Raw genomic sequence first — 18640 nt, 5'->3', positions numbered from 1 at the left:
TTAAAGAGAAGAAGAGCAAACGTTAAAAAAGAAAGAAAAGAAGGGAAAAGTGTTAAATTTAAGATTTCTTTTAAAGTCTACATATATTTTTACAATTGGGACTTAGTAAAATTTAAATTTGGACTAAGTGTTGTCTTGTATTGTTTTGTGTTGTTCTGTGAGAAGAAGAGGAAACGTTTTTTAAGAAAAAAGGTGTTAAGATTAGGATTTATTTTAAAGTCGACATATACATTTAAAATTGGGACTGAGTAAAATTTAGAAATGTGGTTTATGTGTTGTCTTGTATTGTTTTGTGTTGTTTTATGTATGTGTGGACATAAGATCAGTTTTTAGAGCTTGTGTTGAAGAGGAAAAGCTATTTTTGACATGGGGTCATTGCAGGCTGTGAAGTTTGTTTGAGTTTTTTATTTTTTAGTTGAAGTTATTATAGCATGAGCGTTAGGCTATTAACATATTAAGTAAATAAAAAAGAGAAATGGGGTAAAAGTGTTGTTGAAGATGTTCCACTCTGGCACCATTTGACCAAGGAAGTGTTTCCTATAATAGGCACATTAAGTACTGATTGTTTGAAAAGGTGTAGGGTATTGTTAGAAGAGAGAAAGGAAAAGAAAGTAAAGAAGAAGGTGGCAAAAAGAAGGAAAGACAGAGACGTAGGGCCAGAGAAGTGAATCTGCCTCCACCATATGTTCCCCCCCCCCCCGTGTCTGCACCCCCACCTCCCTCAAAGACAAACAGCAGGACAATCACCTACAGCTGAATCCCAAAAGGACTCTGAAGGGGAGAAGGAGAAGAAGCCAAAGCTGTACCCTGATCTGTAAACCCTTCCAACATCTATGAGAAAAAACAAAGGGACTGATATTACGACTCAACCAGCTAACATTGCCTTTCCCAGACATGTCTCCTCTCCATTAGCAGCTTCTTTTGACTACTGGCTCTGGAGTCAAGGGGACAAAGGAAACGTGCACCAGATGCCTATGTTGACATTCCCAAATCCACAGCCACGGCCAACAGATGAAGACGAGGTAGAAGCTGTGTGTCGGAGGTGTTTTAAACTCAGATGGGCCAATATCCGACCGGCCAACTAGTCGACATCCCTAGCCATTGAATCAGTGCGGTTCAACGACATGATGGTCAACCTGGCTGAAACTGTGCGTGCTGCTTTCCCCTTAAGAGTGTGTTGGTCAGAGATCCACAACACAAAACAAAGGAGGGTGAGTTAGCAGCTGACTACCGCACTCGTATGGAAACTGTTTTTGCAGCTCACTCTGGCATCGACGCAGAAAATGAGGCATACGATCATCATAGCCTCAAGGATCGTGTCATGGCTACATGTGGTGGATGGGAAACTGGACAATAGCGAATATCTGGACACACGTTCTGCACGCTGAACGAAATAAGGTTTTACTTTCAACAGATCGTTAAATAAACAATTTGGTCCCTGGGATGAAATGATTGTTTATGTGTGTATCCCTGTGCTAATTGTGTTTTGTATAACTTTTTGTTGTTGTTGTACTTTTTTGTGTGCACGCACTTGTATGCAAGCTTCTGTGTATAGGTGGAGTACTTGGAGGTGACAGAACACCATTGTATGTGAAAGTACCTTGTGAACAAAATAACGATTGTGAATTGAATGTGTGTCACATTTCAGAATAGGCCTCAGGGAACCTATATAGTGAGATAATTCAGATGAAGAGATAGTATGAATAGAATTGTTTTGTTTTGATGTTTTGTTTTGTTTTGATTTTTTTTGGTGTAGTTTTATTATTTTTTCTTGTTACGTACTGAGAATTAATAGTTAACCTATACTAATATGTTTGCCATGTGTAGTCATAGAAAGAGTTAGTTGATGAGACCATGTGATTTCCCAAATATATGTTGACACTTTGTGTCAAAAGGGAGGAATGTGGGAAATAACTGGTTTTCTTCTTGCGTCCTGTAATGTTCTAAAGACAACAACTAACAGTCAAGCTGTGAATGGAGGCTCGAGAAAGTGTATGATCAGGAAAGGTCAACTTAGGGTTTCAACAAATGGCATCTGTTATTCGTCGTAAACATTAGGTGACATCTAAGGGGGTCATAAACGTTGTTTCTTGTGTCTGTTGTTGTTTTACTTTGATGTTTCTGTATAAGTGGTGAAGTTTTTTGGAGGAAGGGGAGAGACCATTTTAGACCGTCCTTGGTGACAGTGTCTCTCCTCCATGCAGAAATCCATGCATGCAGTAAAGATATGATTTACTCAACACTGATGACTCAAGAATTTCTTTCACATTACCACAATGGATTGTTTTTCCGATAGCACAAACCAGAGCCTGCAGTGAAATATGAGCCAGAATGCAACTCTAGAAATGATACTAGTAACATTTCTGCTTAAAATGTCTAAAATTGAGCTTCTAAGTAAAATGTCAGATTTTTTTGAGTAGTGCACCCAAATTAGCCAAGTCTAGGTGGCTGTGGTGCAGTGGTTAGCACTGTTGCCTGACAGCAAGAATGTGGTCTGTGTCTGGTCGCGGCAGTTCTGATCAACCCTCCATCTGACCTTGCAATGTCGGCTGTATGACAATAAAGATCTATTTTCATATTTTGTTTGATCGTTTCATCACAAATAGATCACGACGACTCATTTTCCGTTTGTTGCACATTCTGCTGCGAAAGCTTTCCCTGGACAACAATTCCCATGATTCAATGCTGCTTCAATTGCATGCTTCAGTTCCGTGCATGAAATTAGGTCATATTTTTTGTTGGACAGACCCCTAAATGTAGAAATGACATACTGTGTTTTTAAGAATGAATGGACGCTCCATCTTCTACTGCTTTATCCACCCTGAGGGTCGCGGGGGGAACTGTGCCAATCTCAGCTGCTGACATAGGGCGATAGGTGGGGGACACCCTGGACAGTTGGCCAGTCCATCACAGGGCCTAATTTGAATTTTTGAATTGGCCATTAAATACAGCCTAATATATGCAGCTAATGAGCTAACTGTGGACTTTAGACAACAGGAGTCATGCTGCTTTTACGCTCCAGTGCAATGGCTTCGCAGACAACAGTCCTCTCCAGCACCATTCCCATTTTGATATAGGGGGGCTAAAAGTCAGTTTCTACACTTTGGGCCAACATGAGCACTGAAGAAACACAACAACATAAAGAAAAATGTGTCACATTCAGTGAGAAGTTAAAGTGTGATTCCGGAAGGGAAAACAAATCCACTGGAGTTTAAGAAAGCAAACAGAGCTGAAAACACGACATAAAAACATCATATCAAGTCTTATATGTGAGTTCAAATGTGTGATTCCATTTCTGCAAATATCCCAAAAAAGAAGTTTGGGTTATATGTTTTAGGGAAGATTTCTTGGGTAAACCTGATTTGTGAACATTGGCTTTAGCAAAATGAAAAGAGGCTGTGACGGTGCAAACTAATTTCTCTCCATCATCCCTGGGGCAACACTGAATTCCGAGGAGCAATTCAAACGGAGAAAGTGTGATATATCCGCGTGTGTGTGTGTGTGTGTGTGTGTGTACAGGTGGTGCGTATGCATATCACACATATCAAAAAGCCCCCGCAAGGGAGGAGTTGGCTTTATGGTTGAGAGTGCAGGTACACGCTTCTTATAAAGGCGGAACACGTCGACTCTCCGCTTAATCTCTACCCTGTAATCCAAATTATCCCAGGAAAAACAATCACTTTCTGATACAGCAATTAGCATAATCCCTAAAACAGCTCTTTTTTTTGCATTTCACTGGCTTAATCCAAGTCTCACGGGAGTTTGACAAATGCCACAGCTTGTGTTAATCACTTGTTTCAAACCCGAACACACTGAAAGTGCCCGTGGCAGAAAGTACAGTGTTCTTATCACGCTTGTGAAAATCAAGATTTGAATGATTGAATTTTCTTTTTCCAAAACGCCAGTCAGCCCAGCAGCATCTCAACGGCACCGTATGCACGACGTGCGTCGAGCGCACTTTGCACATCTAACACTGCGCTCGTACGTCGTCTCGCACTGTGCTTAAAATAATTCGAACGGAATACCCCGCGGTAATTTTGAGGGGAGAGAAGGCGCATGAATAAGTAAACAACATAAAGCAATGAGCAACTTCAAAGGCGACGGGACAATTACAGCAAACAAGTTCCTGGAAGCCAATGAGTGCGTTTGTCTTTGTTTTGTGACAGTGACTCATGGGTGTAAACAGTGGAATTAGCTCACACCTCCGCAGCGTCAACACATCACGCAGCTGTAATTGATTTTAGTCTTTCACGTTGTTTGACAGTATTGGTTTAAAGATATATATAAAAAAAAAGGTAATTTAAGTAGAAAAAAGGGTGATAAATGGAGAAAAAAATGGCTGAGGTGTGTCTACATTGGGAGGGAGGGGGGCACATGCTGCATATTGCTGCATATATCTACTCTGTAATGCTGATATGATAATGTTGCTTGTACTAGTGGGAAAACCCGACCACTTTATTCTCCCCATTCCTCAGCACAGCACACTATAGACTCTGCAATCAGCTCATGGACACAAATTTGAAGCGTACTCCCAGCAGCCCCCAGTATCTTGACCGTTCCTGCCAGGGTTTTCTCTTTGACTGAACAAATGCATCAGCTGGTGTCATGAGACCACATCCCTCACAGCCAATAAGGAAAACCAACGGCATAAGCGCTCCAGGAGATGAGGAAAGGAAATTGGAATCTTGACAAGTATGATTGACATGCGTATTTGTCCCAGGGTATAGTCTTATTTGCCGATATTTAAAAAAAAAAAAAAAAAAAAAAGTCTTTAAAGCGGTGTTCTCTCTCACGGAATCATTGTTCCGTGCAGACACGCGGCAATTCTGTTGCATGCAAATTATCTTTTTTTAGGGGCATAAAATGACTTCAGCTTATACTTTATTCCAGGGGGCCTAAAATAAATAATTTAACAGATGAAGCAATGTCTTTCTTTCCCCATCCATGCCGTGTGCAACAAAAGCACAAACGTCATCCCTTCCATCTCGGCGACAGTGACGGGGAAACGCTGTTCTGAATTGTGCACGCGCCTTTTGATGGACACAGAAATAAAGTGGATATGAGCCTTGATGGCAGAACATAACCCATGGCCACTCCACAGCAATGAAAGAAAACAATGTCAGGAGAAAAAAACGAAAAAAAAAGCTGTGAATTAAATTCTAACCATAAGTAAAATAGACTTCTACTTGAAAGCATCAGACCACAACTGCAGCAGGGCAGAGGAGAAAGAGAAAGAGATGAATGTGTGTGAGAGTGAGGAAGACAAAGAGGAGGAATGCACATGAATTCTGAGCAGGACCAAAGGCAGGATGAAATTGGCTATACCCATTAACTACAGAGTTTTTTTCTTCTCTCCTCTACGTGCAAAATGGATAGAACGGTATTACTCCCTCCCATAATTCTCGTGTTACAATACAGATCAAGCCAATCTGTAATCCTGAAATGGAATGAAAAAAGGATGAGTCTCTCTATTCCCGGCAAAACAAAGCAGCAGTGAAAAGGAAAATAGTGGGATAAAAAACACTAACTCCCAAACGGTAATTCAACACTTGGCTCTGCAGCTGGTGTTGATGGTGCCTTTATTTGGATCTTTGCTGCAGAAAATATCAAACCAGGAGAACACCGTTGTAATGGCTACACTCATTAGCAGTGATGAGATACAGTAGCTGCAGTGCTGTGGCTGCATTTGTTACAACGGCGTCGAGGGCTCACCTGAGTTTTAAATAATTAAACATCGGATCGGGGTTTATTTACATTTTATTTTCTGCAGGCGATCTGTACAAAGGTTGTTTTCAGTAAATGCTCATGTAAACCAGCTCTTGTGTTAAAGCAACACAAGGTAGGATTTTGACCTTCAAATGATAAAGGTTGTTTTGATGGTGCATAACGGGCAATGCAGTTTCCCAACTGTGGGGGGATCCACACAGCAAATCCTACATTGAATTACTAACATTTTGTATAATAGATTTTAAATAAAAGTTGTTTTGAGTCTTTTACACATACTTCAGGACCTTGCTTAATGGAGGTCATAATTGTTCACACTCCAAACAGACCTGCAAACGAAGAGCAGCTCCACCCACATTTACCTGATGCAGCAACTTAGAAGAGAGTGGAACATCGGAGATCAGACAAAATCTGGGGCAACTCCACTGAGTTTGTATGCAAGTCTTGAAAAAATGATCTGACTTTTTCACCCCAACTCTCCAAATATGGTCTCCTTTGATCACACAAAACAAAATGGCCAACAATTTCAAATTCCTTATGGGTTGGCCCTTTGTTAGCATGAAGGCTCAAACAGTTTGTCTGACTCTGGCAAAAATAAAAAAAACAAAACAACCTCCCAGCACATCCGAAAGTCCGTTTACACACTTTTTAATCTCAGCTGTTACGTCTCAGCTCGTTAAGAGGAAACCGAGGAGGCATGTGGTAAAAAAAAAGAATTTATTTAACACAGGAGTTGATAATAAGTTAACAGAAAAAGGGCAGAGGATGCTGTCAACTGAATCAACTGAAAAAGGAAGAGCTAGGTTTCGGTCACAGTACAAAATGAAACTCCACTTAAAATAACTAAGATTCACTTTACAACGTAAATTACAAGGGGCAACAGCATCTCAGCCTAGTGTCTCTAAACACAACAAATGAATCCTACGTGCAGACAGAATCAGTTTTTAAGTTCTATGGCCCTAAACCCAATTTCTAGTAAGTCCAACCTTCAATAATATGCCACTCAGCATTACTTGAGACTATATTCAAACACAAGGTCACAATTCTCAACGCAGCATGAGGCGCTCTGACTCTCAGAGGCACCTGGTGTGGACTGGGAGCCAGCTTCTTGTCCTCTTCCGGTAGGCGTGAGGCAACTTCTGGTTCCGTGGCCGCACCAATTGCTGTCCGGTCCTCCTGAGACTCCGCCCATCTGCTCCAATGGTACGTAAGGAACCACACAGACCATTTTGCATACCTTAATTAGTTAATTAAGGAGGACAACGTCCAGCAGCCGTAAAATCAACAAAAATGTTTAAAAAACCTTATTTGTGACATTGCCACTACAATGCCTTGCAAAGTGAAAGACTGGCAAATAAACAGACCCATTTCATTCAGTTTACCATCTTAATGCTTAGTATTACCAGCGACAGACATAGCGGTGCTTTAATCGTTCCATCGAGGTCTAATTCTCGACAGGAAACTAGATAATAGGCTATTTCTCCCATTTTTGAAAAGCCCAGAAGCCGATTAAAGATCAAAAACAGGAAGAAAAAAAAAAAAAGAATCAAGTGTGAAAACAGTTTTCTAAAACATTGTAATGGAAAAGGTCAGTCCCCACTGCGTTTCTAATTAATGTCTGACCTGAGGCACCAACATGTGGAGGGGAAGGCCCCTCGAATACTGAACCGGTTTCCACTGAAGACAAAACTTACACTACAAACACAATCATGGCGATCAATGCAACATGATGCAATGATGTATAAATGACTGCATTGCAAATACCATTAACTGTCTCTCTTACTAATTCAATTCAGCTCTATTCCGATTTTATTACAGACTCCGAGTGCCGTTTAAAAATGAAAACAATACCATAAAGTGACAAACGATGATTACAAAGGAATTGTATGTCGTGTATCAAGTGGGCAAATCTAAAAACAAGATTCTTTAATACAGCTTGAAGAGTTTTTACTTAACACAAGCAATTCACTGGTACTGCGCCATCTATTCTCAGTGCAATATTATATTATTATGCATTATACAGCACCTGTAGTCTCTGCATGCTATTATTATTATTTTTATAAGTGTGCAGAGGTGTAGGATATGCTTCAAAGGGAGAAACCGTCGCATTATTCAAACCCTTGTTAAACCTGTTGTGCGTGGACGCTCCTCCACTCCACATGGCGACACTGAGACACATCATTGCGTCTGGAATATGTAGAGCTGTGCACTTCTAGAATGCACAAGCACTCACTGGTACTTGACCATTACCTGTGACAATCAGCTGTGTGCTGGACATTCACAGACAATGGGCTTTTAACAAGGAGTCTTCTTACCAGATGGCTCCATTGTATTGTTGATTCAAGAGGGTGAACAGGAATAATATGAAAGTGTAGTAGCCCTCCTGTTCCATACATTGATTGATAAGGTGTGTGCGCGCGTGTTTTTGTGAGATAGAGCCAGAGTGAAAGGCTCCCCTCTCGAGCTGTGGGATATAATAAGTCATTTTCCTGTGCGATGCTGCATCTAAAGAGATTTTCAAACAAGAAATAAACATGATTGCTCCTGTGGTGGCTGGAAACTCAGAGCGCCGCGGTGGATGCTTGGGATTTTAATCAAGTGGAAAGAGGCTGGGCAATGAGAAAGACCTAAGTGAAGCGGTCCACTCTCTTGACGGCGCAGGGGCTGTGCTGCTAATTAAAAAGTTTAATTCCACAACTGCGGCACTGGCATCACAGCACTCAGAGGTGCGTCCTTGTGAGTCTTGGCGCGGTCTTATCAGGCCGAGGCAGATTCTGCCATGTTTGTTGGGAAGGAGCAGGACAGGGAGGCACTGCAGCAGCGGCAGCACACAAGCCCCAGCAGGAAGGGATGGCATCATGCCTACTCGGGGATCTGGCCCACCTTGCTCTCTCCCGTCTCCCCACTGAGTGGAGTCACAGTCAGGTGGCGGGAGTCAGAAGGCTAAGCTGCCCACGGAGGAGCTGAGAGAGGGAAAGTGAAGCTAAACAAAGGATAAACTCTGGATTTAGACTTTCTGCTGTTGACGGTTTCAGCAGTGGATCCCTGTCTCCATTACCTACCGACTCTCACTGGGTACCGTCTTACAACTCAAGGTTGCAGGTACACTACGGCCGGTGCTGCAGTACACACTGTTCCTTCAGTGTCCAACAAAGGCTCAATCGGACATGATGCAATAGCACTGAATAGATTTTAATAGGACAAAAAGGTTTTTGTCATATTTTTTTTTCACAGTACAATGCGGAAAATGAATCTGCTTTGATGAAATACAGTGAGATGTGAACTCACATTAATGCATGGCCCAAGTTTTGAATGAGTTGTTAGAGATCTATTGATTAGATTAGACTGGATTATGACTCACGCAAAGATAAAAGTCCTTGGAAATTGTAAATCTCATCATACGAGATCATACGAGCACATACATAAGAGCTCACACTAAAACAAAAGTTTCAGTGTGAGCTGGAATAAAAACAATGTCTGTAGGGAGTAATCACCCTGGAGCTGGAGGCTATCTCGTTTCTCAGTTTAGGGACATATAGCACTGAAAGGGTAAGAACACTACTCCCGGAGATTTATAGGCACATCCCCTCAGCTTTTATTGCATGGAGGGGGGGTTAAAGTGCCATTTTAATAACACAGAGATATTAGAGCTAGCAAACCTCAGGAATACTTTGCTTCTGGTTCACAGTTGGCTGATTTATCTCGTGTTTTTAAACAGTATTCCAGGAGATCCGGGGGAAAATATGAATGCAAGCCTTGTTGACACGTTTCCCCCATAATCTTTCCAGGTTTGTTTTTACTGCATCTAATTTAGTTTTTTACTGCTGGTAAACATACAGGATTTTGATGAAGGTCTTTAGATAATGAGCTGCTGTTGCTTTGTGTTCCCCCCCCACCACCCTTTTTTTAAAAATGTGCTTTAATTTCCAGGTTATCCACGTACCAACTGTGAGGCTATGATTTTGATTAATGATGTAGTCACCTCATAAACAGGTGATCTTGGCAATAAATCCGTTCAGTGTGTAGTGAAATTTGGTGTCGCAGAAGGTGGCAGCTGTTGTGTGTTAGCGATAAGCTGACAGAGCGATGGGTTATTTAGAATAGTCACCAGCCTTTTAATATAGAGGTTCTACACCAGGGGGCTGGGAACCTCTGGCCAAATACAGCCCATGAGACACTTTGACTTGGCCTGTAAGACAATTCATAAAAAAAAGATACTCAAAACCATAAAACATGTTGCAGCTGTGGCATTATATCTATTTTTTTTTTTCTGTGACAAAAGAAAATGGCATAATAGTACAATAAAATGTCCATCAAGAAAAATGTCCATCGAGAAAAGAGAACCAGTTGCAAAATGTCCTGTTTCTGCATGAAGAGGTTATTTTTTTCATCAAAGAAAAAGACAAGCCTATGAGAGGAGTTTGCAGGGACATGCCGAAGATGACGACGACCTAAAAATTAATCATAACATTTGGAAACGTGCAACTAAACTGGAGGAGCTGGGAAGACATGTAATGAAAGCATGACCGTTCAGTGGAGCTGAGTGATTTTATCATCATTCTCAACCCGCTCTCAATGGATTCCTGTTGAGTTCGACACAAAAGAGACGCGGTTTTCTGTTTCGTTTTGTCGTCACGACCAAAACATGAAGTTCTATTTGGCCAAAACCCATCTGCAAATATCGCCGCCGTCACCATCACTGCCGTCGGACGCCTTAGCAAAGAGAAGCACTTCCAGCTGTCGCGCGAGAGATGTTATTGTGATATGTGTGTTTAATAATTCAGTATGGCCCTCAAAGGATGTTAAAAGAATTGAAATGGACCTTAATAGGAACATGGTTCCCCTCCATTGATCTACACTCGTGCTACCTCAGAGTATCTCAGTCACAGTTATTTGAAGTACAGGATGTACATCTATTTTTTTTTTATATACACAATGTATATAATATTCATACATTTATTTGTTTTCCTGTTCTGCACAACACAGTAGTGTAGTTGAGAGTCAAGTTGGATTTTAAATCAGTTTCTATTTTCATAATACACTCCATAGCCCAACCCTAACTCTAATCCCATATGACAACACAAACACTGTATCCCTTATAATTAAAATCTTCGCTTTTATACATGAAATCGAACAATTACTTGGTGGCATATTTACTACTTATTTTCACGCTCACACATTATCGCGCATCGTTTGTTCTATACCAGGTTGTGGAGGCGTAAAGGCCATTCTCGTTGCATGAAACAGAGATACAACTGTTCCCACTTTACCGAATTCACATGGTCAATGCGGTGCAGAATGCTATTGAGCGTCGACAGATGAGAAACCTCAAGCCTCCCGCTGTATTATTTGATCTCGCCGCACACATGCTTTCAACCTGAATTAATCTGAAACAGACAGTCTGACACTTTTCCAAAGGGTGTTATTTTTACCGTGGTTGAAGGCAGATAACTGCCACTATTAATCTTCCACTAACTTCAAAGTGTTGGGAAAAAATATAAGGTTTCCCATTTTGTAATTAATACTTTAACCCTTTATGAACGGCTCTGTGTTCTTAAGGTCCCCCCCCCCCCCCCCCCCCATCAACTAACATTTTTCTGGACAGGTTTGGTTGCTCTGTTAAAAACCACAATTGTTGCCACTAACGTAAACATCATTTGTTTGGCATTTTGCAGAGATGCTGAAAATACCAAGCGGTCGACCTCCAGTAATAAGCCCTCATTAGACCGTTCCATAACGAGCGTGAATTCCTGCTGAGGACGCTCGTCCACCAAAAGATATAAATCTTCCTCTATGACTGATAATCAATGATGTTCTTTAGCAGAATTTATGAGGCACATTAGCTTTCCTTCAAAGTGCACGGACATTGGCACAGAGCTGCGGTAACAGTTGCGGGATTGGACGTCGTGTGTCAAACGGACGTCCATCCAGGTCGCGCGGCGCGTTTGCAGGCTCAAGAGAACAGAAAAGATAAATCCTCCATGGTGGTGGTGGCTCATCCTCTCTATTTAGAAATAGAGGCAACATTAGAAGCGCCATTTGGCTGAAGGTCCTCTGTGTACAGTAATGATGGCACTACATTGCTAATTGCTTGTTCAAGTGAGCCCAAAACACACTGGAGAAACTGTCCAAGAGTGCTAAAAAGGAAGGAAGCACCAATCACCCATCTGGGCCTGTCTGTGGAGGCTCGTACTACAGACCCACATTCATCCCGGAATCCTGATGTGAATTTTAGATGTGTGCTGGATTTGTTTATGGACTGCTGTGAGTGAGAAGCTAAACATCAAGCCAGGTCATGAGGGGGAAGACTATCTGAGTCAGATGCGTTTAAAAACAACAGGAGAACATCCGCAACGTCCAGGTGAGAGGCGGTGCCAACAAGACATTTGCCCACTTGCTCACTTTTACATTTCCTTGCTGTGTTTTCACACAGGCTCCTTCGGATGTTTTCTGTAAATGTAACTTTTGGTGGACTGGCAGGAAAAGTTTTGGAAAATAACTGACATGGTATTTTCTTGAGATGATGGTTACTGGTAAATATTCTCGTATGGAGATGCTGCAAGAGTACAAAAACAGAATTGTGCTACTTTTTACGTTGAAGTTTTGAGGATATTATATTTTTATATTAACAAAATCCACTTTCCAACTTGATTATAAATACATCATTGTAGTTAAAAACAACAACAGTGTTTTGTCAATCCTAGACCTAGTGCTTATCAAGATGTATTTTGTTGTTTTTTAGGTAACATACTGAACAACAGTTCCGGGTTCAGCACATCAGAAAAAAATAAACATATTTTGCTGTAGCTAGGGCAAATACAATCCATTCTGATATTTCTATGAATATATTCATCCATGACCAATCGACAGAGCAGAGAAAATCAACTCAATTAATTTGAATTATCTGAATTGAATTATAATAAATACTTTATTTCTGCTAACTTCAGCATCTGCTGCTGCAAAATAACCAGAGCACAAATTTCCTTTCTCTGTTTTCTGATGTTTGACCATTTCTCACATTTTGCCAGGATAAAGACCACAACCTTGAAGGACCTGATCTTTTATGATGTGTGTGTCAGCAAAAGGTGTCGACAATACAACTCCTCGGGGACAACTGTGGCTCAGCAGGCACAGTCTGTCCATTTAGATGCCTGGTGGACGAACATCAATTGTTCAATCCCCCAGCACCTCCAGACTCGGAGTGTTAGTGTCCTTCGACAAGACACGTCACCTCATGCCATTCAACCATACACAAACACACACTGACGCAACAATGTTTGGGGTCAAGTGCTTCAAATGGTGCTTGAAAGCAGCTTGAAAGGTGACGTATGGACAGAGTCCACCTTTATAAAGGGTCGCATTTTCCTATGTGGTTTGGGTCTGGAATGAAAACATGGCGTTTAAAAGGTCCAAGGTGATTCATACATGTTCACGATGAAATTGGAAAATAGCTTGTTTTTGTTTTGTTTTGTTTTTTTTCCATGTTCACCCTGACAGACCCTACCATCTTTAACCACAGAATACTGCAACAGAAAGAATTAATGTATTACGTGCAGTATGTGTGGCATCGCTGCAAGGCTTTTGCTCATAGCACAAAACCCAAGAACACCTGATTTCTTCCTATTTTGAGTCAAGATTTCCTTAAAAAAAAATGAAAGAAATCTGCAAACCACAAACGCATAATCCCAACTCTTTCCCAATCGCTAAACCTGATGGCAAAAAGTCAATTATCTCTATACAAGACTACGCCACATGAGACGTGATGAATATGATTTATAGGGCTCTTTGAGTACTCGCACGATGTTGATAAGAATTTATGAATCACGTTGTTATTAGTTTATTGGTCTCATTCACCTGCAGGCAAATGGTTGAACACTTTCCGTTCCATTAAGTGCACATTAGCCAGAGCAGCACAGGCAAACAGAAGAGAGAGAGAGAGAGAGAGTGGTGCAGTAAAATGCATCAATTATAAACAAACAAACACAAATGTGGTGTGAGTGATTTTTATTTTATTTTATATATATATCACTTTCTGGAATCAAAAATGAGAGGTTATTTTTGAATTTTATGTCCGTGTTTGCTTCCCTCTGATCGTGAAAACAAGCCAGAATATTGTCAGTTATTAGTCGAAAATGATACCTGAATGCACCATTGTGAGGTGAGTATTGTGCACAGGACACTGACAGACATAAAATGAAGCTTCTTTTCGGGATTTGTTTGGCTCATGGGCGCCTAAAACACACACGCACACTTTCTATCATTATTTATGTAAACATGTCATACTCCTGTCTAATGAGCCTTTCACCGTGAGCATAATGAAACAGCTTGCATTAACACAGGCTAAATTAACAGCCGAGAGCTCCCATGTCTATGCAGCGAGATGAAAGCAGATGCTCCACAACCCAAACACCGGCGTAACACACCCGCTTGTGCTGAGGAAACAGAAGGGACTTTGACTCAGCCAGTCACTCATTCTCAACAGCTCATTGACTCCATTAGAAAATTTTGAATTCCCCTGGTCAAACATCATTATGTGAGAGCAACGCCTAACTGAGCCATGACCAACTGACCATGGATGAACCCTTAAATTGATTTTCTTTTCTTTTTTTATCACTCCCATAAACATGGCAATGATATACAGGTTGCTCTCCGGCCAATAAACCTGGACTTAAAGCGAAAGTCAACCGTCTCACACACACACACACACACACAGAAGAAACTGGTGTAAACAATTCACACTCCCTGGGGAACCACATGAGCAGCAGAGCGTGGGGGGAAAAAAAGTTATTTTAGAAAATACAGAATGGAACATGACTGTTACAAATCCACATAAGTAAGTTTGAGTGTAGTAGTTTTCATGAGCAACATAAGCGGTCTGATAAAAAGTAAATAAAAAGTGCATGATCTTATCTTGCACTCTTTTTTCTGCCTCACAGAGTGGTGTGCATTTCTTTGTTACTGCTGCAGAAAACATGGTGTACACAATGGCACATCACCTAAAACCTTAGATAAAAATAAATACACATTTACACTCCCTGGTGTTTCTGTGTGCGCCAGAACAAACTGCAGCTTTGTTTCATGACCAGTCTTCCTTTCCAACTTTTGCTTGTGCGACAGACCTCGATGACCACTAACTAAGAGACAGACCTGTGGTGCGGTTTCTTCTCCATTTCCCTCACCTTCACATGGGATTCAGTGTGCATTTAGAACATGAGGATTTTATATGATCCAATTTTGTAATGCACAATAGGATGTTCAGCAAATTTTGATCATCAGTTTCTTTTTTTTTATTAATGCTGCCATGATTTTGCACACTGTCATTTGGTATGAGTTATGTCAGTATGTATGAAAATCTAATTTTAGAGAATGGTTTGCTCTTAAATAAGGGAGATTTAAAGTGGAGAAAATGGGGAATAAATCCTTTTTTGCTCAGTGATGGAGCTGCAGTCTTGGAAATACTGACTTGGAAACTCACGAGATTGCACAACGATATACTGTACATCAACGTTGACAACCCTGAGAGAAGAATGAGCCTCACTCCGATGGATTAAAGCTCTTTTTTTTTAAAGAAGTTGGATTTTTTTTAGGGAAGCGTTAATGAAAATCCAAATTCCTCACACATGCTCTGGCAAATGGTGACCAGAGACGTAACTAATGCGTAAAAAAAAAAAAAAAAGACAACATTGCGCGTAAAAATAAAAACAGCAGCAGCCCTTGACACGGTAACTCACCTGTACCAGTCCAGCCCTTTCTCGTAGTTCCTGTCAAAGAAATGTGGCTCGTTTCCAACGGCTCTGACGTCCGGGTGAACCCTGAGCGCCTCCAGCAAGGCTCTGGTCCCTCCTTTCTTCACGCCGATGATGATGGCTTGGGGAAGTTTCTTCTCTCCGTAATCCGAAGTGCAGTTCACCCTGAGTTCGCTGTCCGTGGTGCTGAATTCCTGGCGCTCCCTCTCCAGCGCGGTGGTGTGATACGCTGCCGCCAAAGCCGCCGAATTAGTGGGAGCCGCCTGCGTCCTAATCCACTCCACTGTCCTCTGTTCGGCCTCGGCATTATGATCCTTCACGGTGGAGACCGCGGTGCTCCTCTCCGCCTCGGTGAACTCGGTGAAGCCCTGGGAAGCGGAGTAAAGTTTCTCCCTCAATGTCACAAAAGTTGTCTCCTCCGTCACCAGCCTGCCTTGATACACGTAGTTCTCTTGCAGGGGGAACTGCAGCGAGTTGTAGCAGCTCATCAAGCTGTAGAACAAGTAAGTGACAGAGAGGGAGAGGGTGAACATGAATAAGACTTTCCGGGGCACTTTAGTGGTGAAAACCGAAGTGCTGGACCAAAATGCCATCTCTGATAGCAGTGATCCTCTCAAAGAAGTGGACAGACATGTTTCCACCGCGAGTCTTGCATTGACAAAAAAATCAACGGCAATAATCAGTCACTATCAGCGGCGCCGGTCCAGCTGCAAAAGCGTGAAGCTGGACCAAAACAACCTAATCCAACCGAATCGCATATTTATAAGGACGATGGTGTGTGTGTGTGTGTGTGCGGGAGGTGAAACAGATCGTTAAAATTCCGGAAGAATCCCGCGTTCCTTTTCTCGCGTATCGATTTCTTATTCCAAAGCTGACAGACAATGTCACAATTTATTGGACTGAACTTGCAGATTTAAGTGGATGGAGGTCTGGCGTCCTTCCAAATGAGCAGCCTGGCTTGAACTGGACCGACGGAATCCTGACATTTTATGAAGCAGGTGGAGGAGGATAAAAAAAAAAAAAAACAAAGGGAAAGAAAAGAAGGGGGAAACGAGCAGCAGTGTGTTTCTTAAAGTGGGCTTCTTCTCATCAGCCACAAGTCCAGTCCAGTCCAGTCCAGTCGGCGACACAGGAGTGGATTTTCTTCCATCCAGACAAACTAGATATCCACTGAGTCTTTCCAACGAGAGGCGAATGTGCGCACGATCCTTTTACGCGTCTCTCTGCTTAGTTTGAGTTGTGAGGGAAAACAAACCAGCCGCGTTTGCACAGAGGCATCCACACTCTTCCCGCTGCCTTCCAGCCTGCTGCTCGCCGTCCTTATTGCGCCTTCTCACATTGGCAGAGAGCAACGCTGTGCGCATCGCCCGCGTGAGCTCATCGCAACTGAAGCGCTGTAGTGGAGCCACACAGCACAGCACAACACAACTAGAGTGCATACACCCACTTTTTTTCCCCTCTGTCTGTGCACGAGTGAGGATTATGAACGTCACATTTCCAAATCTGACACGGTTGTGTTAGGAGAAAAAACACACACACACAAACAGCATCTCCCACCTCATCCCTGTGCATATACTGATGGAGTCTGGGAATCAAGAGGAGCTCAAAAAACTGGAAAAATGCTTCACACGGAGTTAAGTGTAAAACTCTAGGACAAATGTGATTTTTGATAAAGATTCTATTTTACACAAAGCTCTTGTCTGCACCCTGCTGGCTTTATTGTGGAGCCTTGGATAAGTCGATACATCCATCCAAAAAAAAAAGGACAAAGTTTATCTAAATGCATAAAACGATAAATCAAACAGGGTAAAGACCACCAGCATGTATGTTTATTTGGAAATGTATGAGATGCAGTATCGTTTTTTCCAAGGTGCTCCACAAACACAAAACAAACAATAAAGGCAATAAACACATGGATATACAAGAAAATAAAACAATCTAATGACATGGGATTATCAATGCAATAACAAACAACAAGGACAAGCCAATATGATGCTCAATATTGGTCCAATAATGCTCGTAATCAGTGTATAAATGGAGTCTAAAAAACATCCTACATATCACATGCTTCTCTAAGCACAGACTGTAAATAAGCAACAGCATTTTAGCAAAGTCATGTTTTCTTTATGGGAGAAGGATATTTGTTGCACAGTTGGAGAATTATGTCTTTGAAATAGCTTGGAATGGCACAGCTTTGTAGTTTAAAGGCTGTAAAATGACTGTATCGGACTCATGTTAGTATCGGTAGATATACTCGAGGGTATGATATTGGTCACCCACAAACGATGTTGTTAAACAACAACAATAATAAGAAAAACAAGCATGTTTATGTTTATCAACATGAAACAAAGTGATGTACAGTAAGTCAATGTCATGAATTATTCCAGTCGGATGCAGCCTTAGACTTAATTTTAATCTAAAAGAGGGAGATGTGCATTTAAGGGTCACGGTGAATGTCAATCGTTCACATGAGACTATGAATAAAAAACAACAATTCTCTGGAATATATGCTGAGGATGTTGCTGCTTTGGCATATGATTCAGTGAATTTATTATACATAGGCCCAGGGTGTAATTACTGATGAGAATATTCACTAGACCTTAACTTGTGCACTTTGTTGCCACGATATGAGGATTTAAAATGACATGCCACCGAAATGTCTCCTTGTATTAGAGGATCTCATTCATCACACACCTCCAACACACCGGGAGAGCCAGCGTCACACCAAGTACTGGGTCACAAATGATTTGCTGTGCCTCTCGCTCTCAGAACAGCGAGCCCGGGCCGCGGCTGTGTGTGTGTGTTTTTAAAATATAGCAAATATTCCTGTGTACAGCTGGGCTGCAAAAAAAAGAGTCTGGGACTGCTATTACTTTTCGCTTGAGTGCGAAACACAAACTGGCCACGCATCAACAGTTTCCATTCACTTGAATGAGGGAACATTTGTACCCCGTGTGTGTTGTCGTCTGTCTATAGAAATCGCATGTGTGCGTGCACACTGTTTCTCTGTCTTTACCACAGACTGGCCTCCAAGAAGAAATGCTGTTGTTCTGCTTTTCTGCAAACCATGGCAAATGTTGTATTGGCACAGTCTAGAGGGGGAAAAACAAGAAATGTTTTGAATTGAACCTTTTTGAATGAATTGTTTGGTAACAGTTGACAATAAAATC

General features: G+C 41.6%; 1 protein-coding gene across 1 annotated transcript in view; it reads right to left on the bottom strand.

The window, feature by feature from the left end:
• Positions 1 to 16949, bottom strand: part of hs3st4 (heparan sulfate (glucosamine) 3-O-sulfotransferase 4) — a 105177-nt gene extending 88228 nt beyond the window's left edge. The window contains exon 1 of the mRNA XM_058653563.1: positions 15456 to 16949. Within this exon, the coding sequence (XP_058509546.1) occupies positions 15456 to 16063 (608 nt within the window). The 5' untranslated portion in view covers positions 16064 to 16949. The remainder of the gene's footprint in view (positions 1 to 15455) is intronic.
• Positions 16950 to 18640: the final 1691 nt, after the last annotated feature.

Source organism: Solea solea, chromosome 16 (genome assembly GCF_958295425.1).
Source record: "Solea solea chromosome 16, fSolSol10.1, whole genome shotgun sequence".
Classification (NCBI taxonomy): Eukaryota; Metazoa; Chordata; class Actinopteri; order Pleuronectiformes; family Soleidae; genus Solea; species Solea solea.
This window is presented reverse-complemented; position numbering and strand designations above follow the sequence as displayed.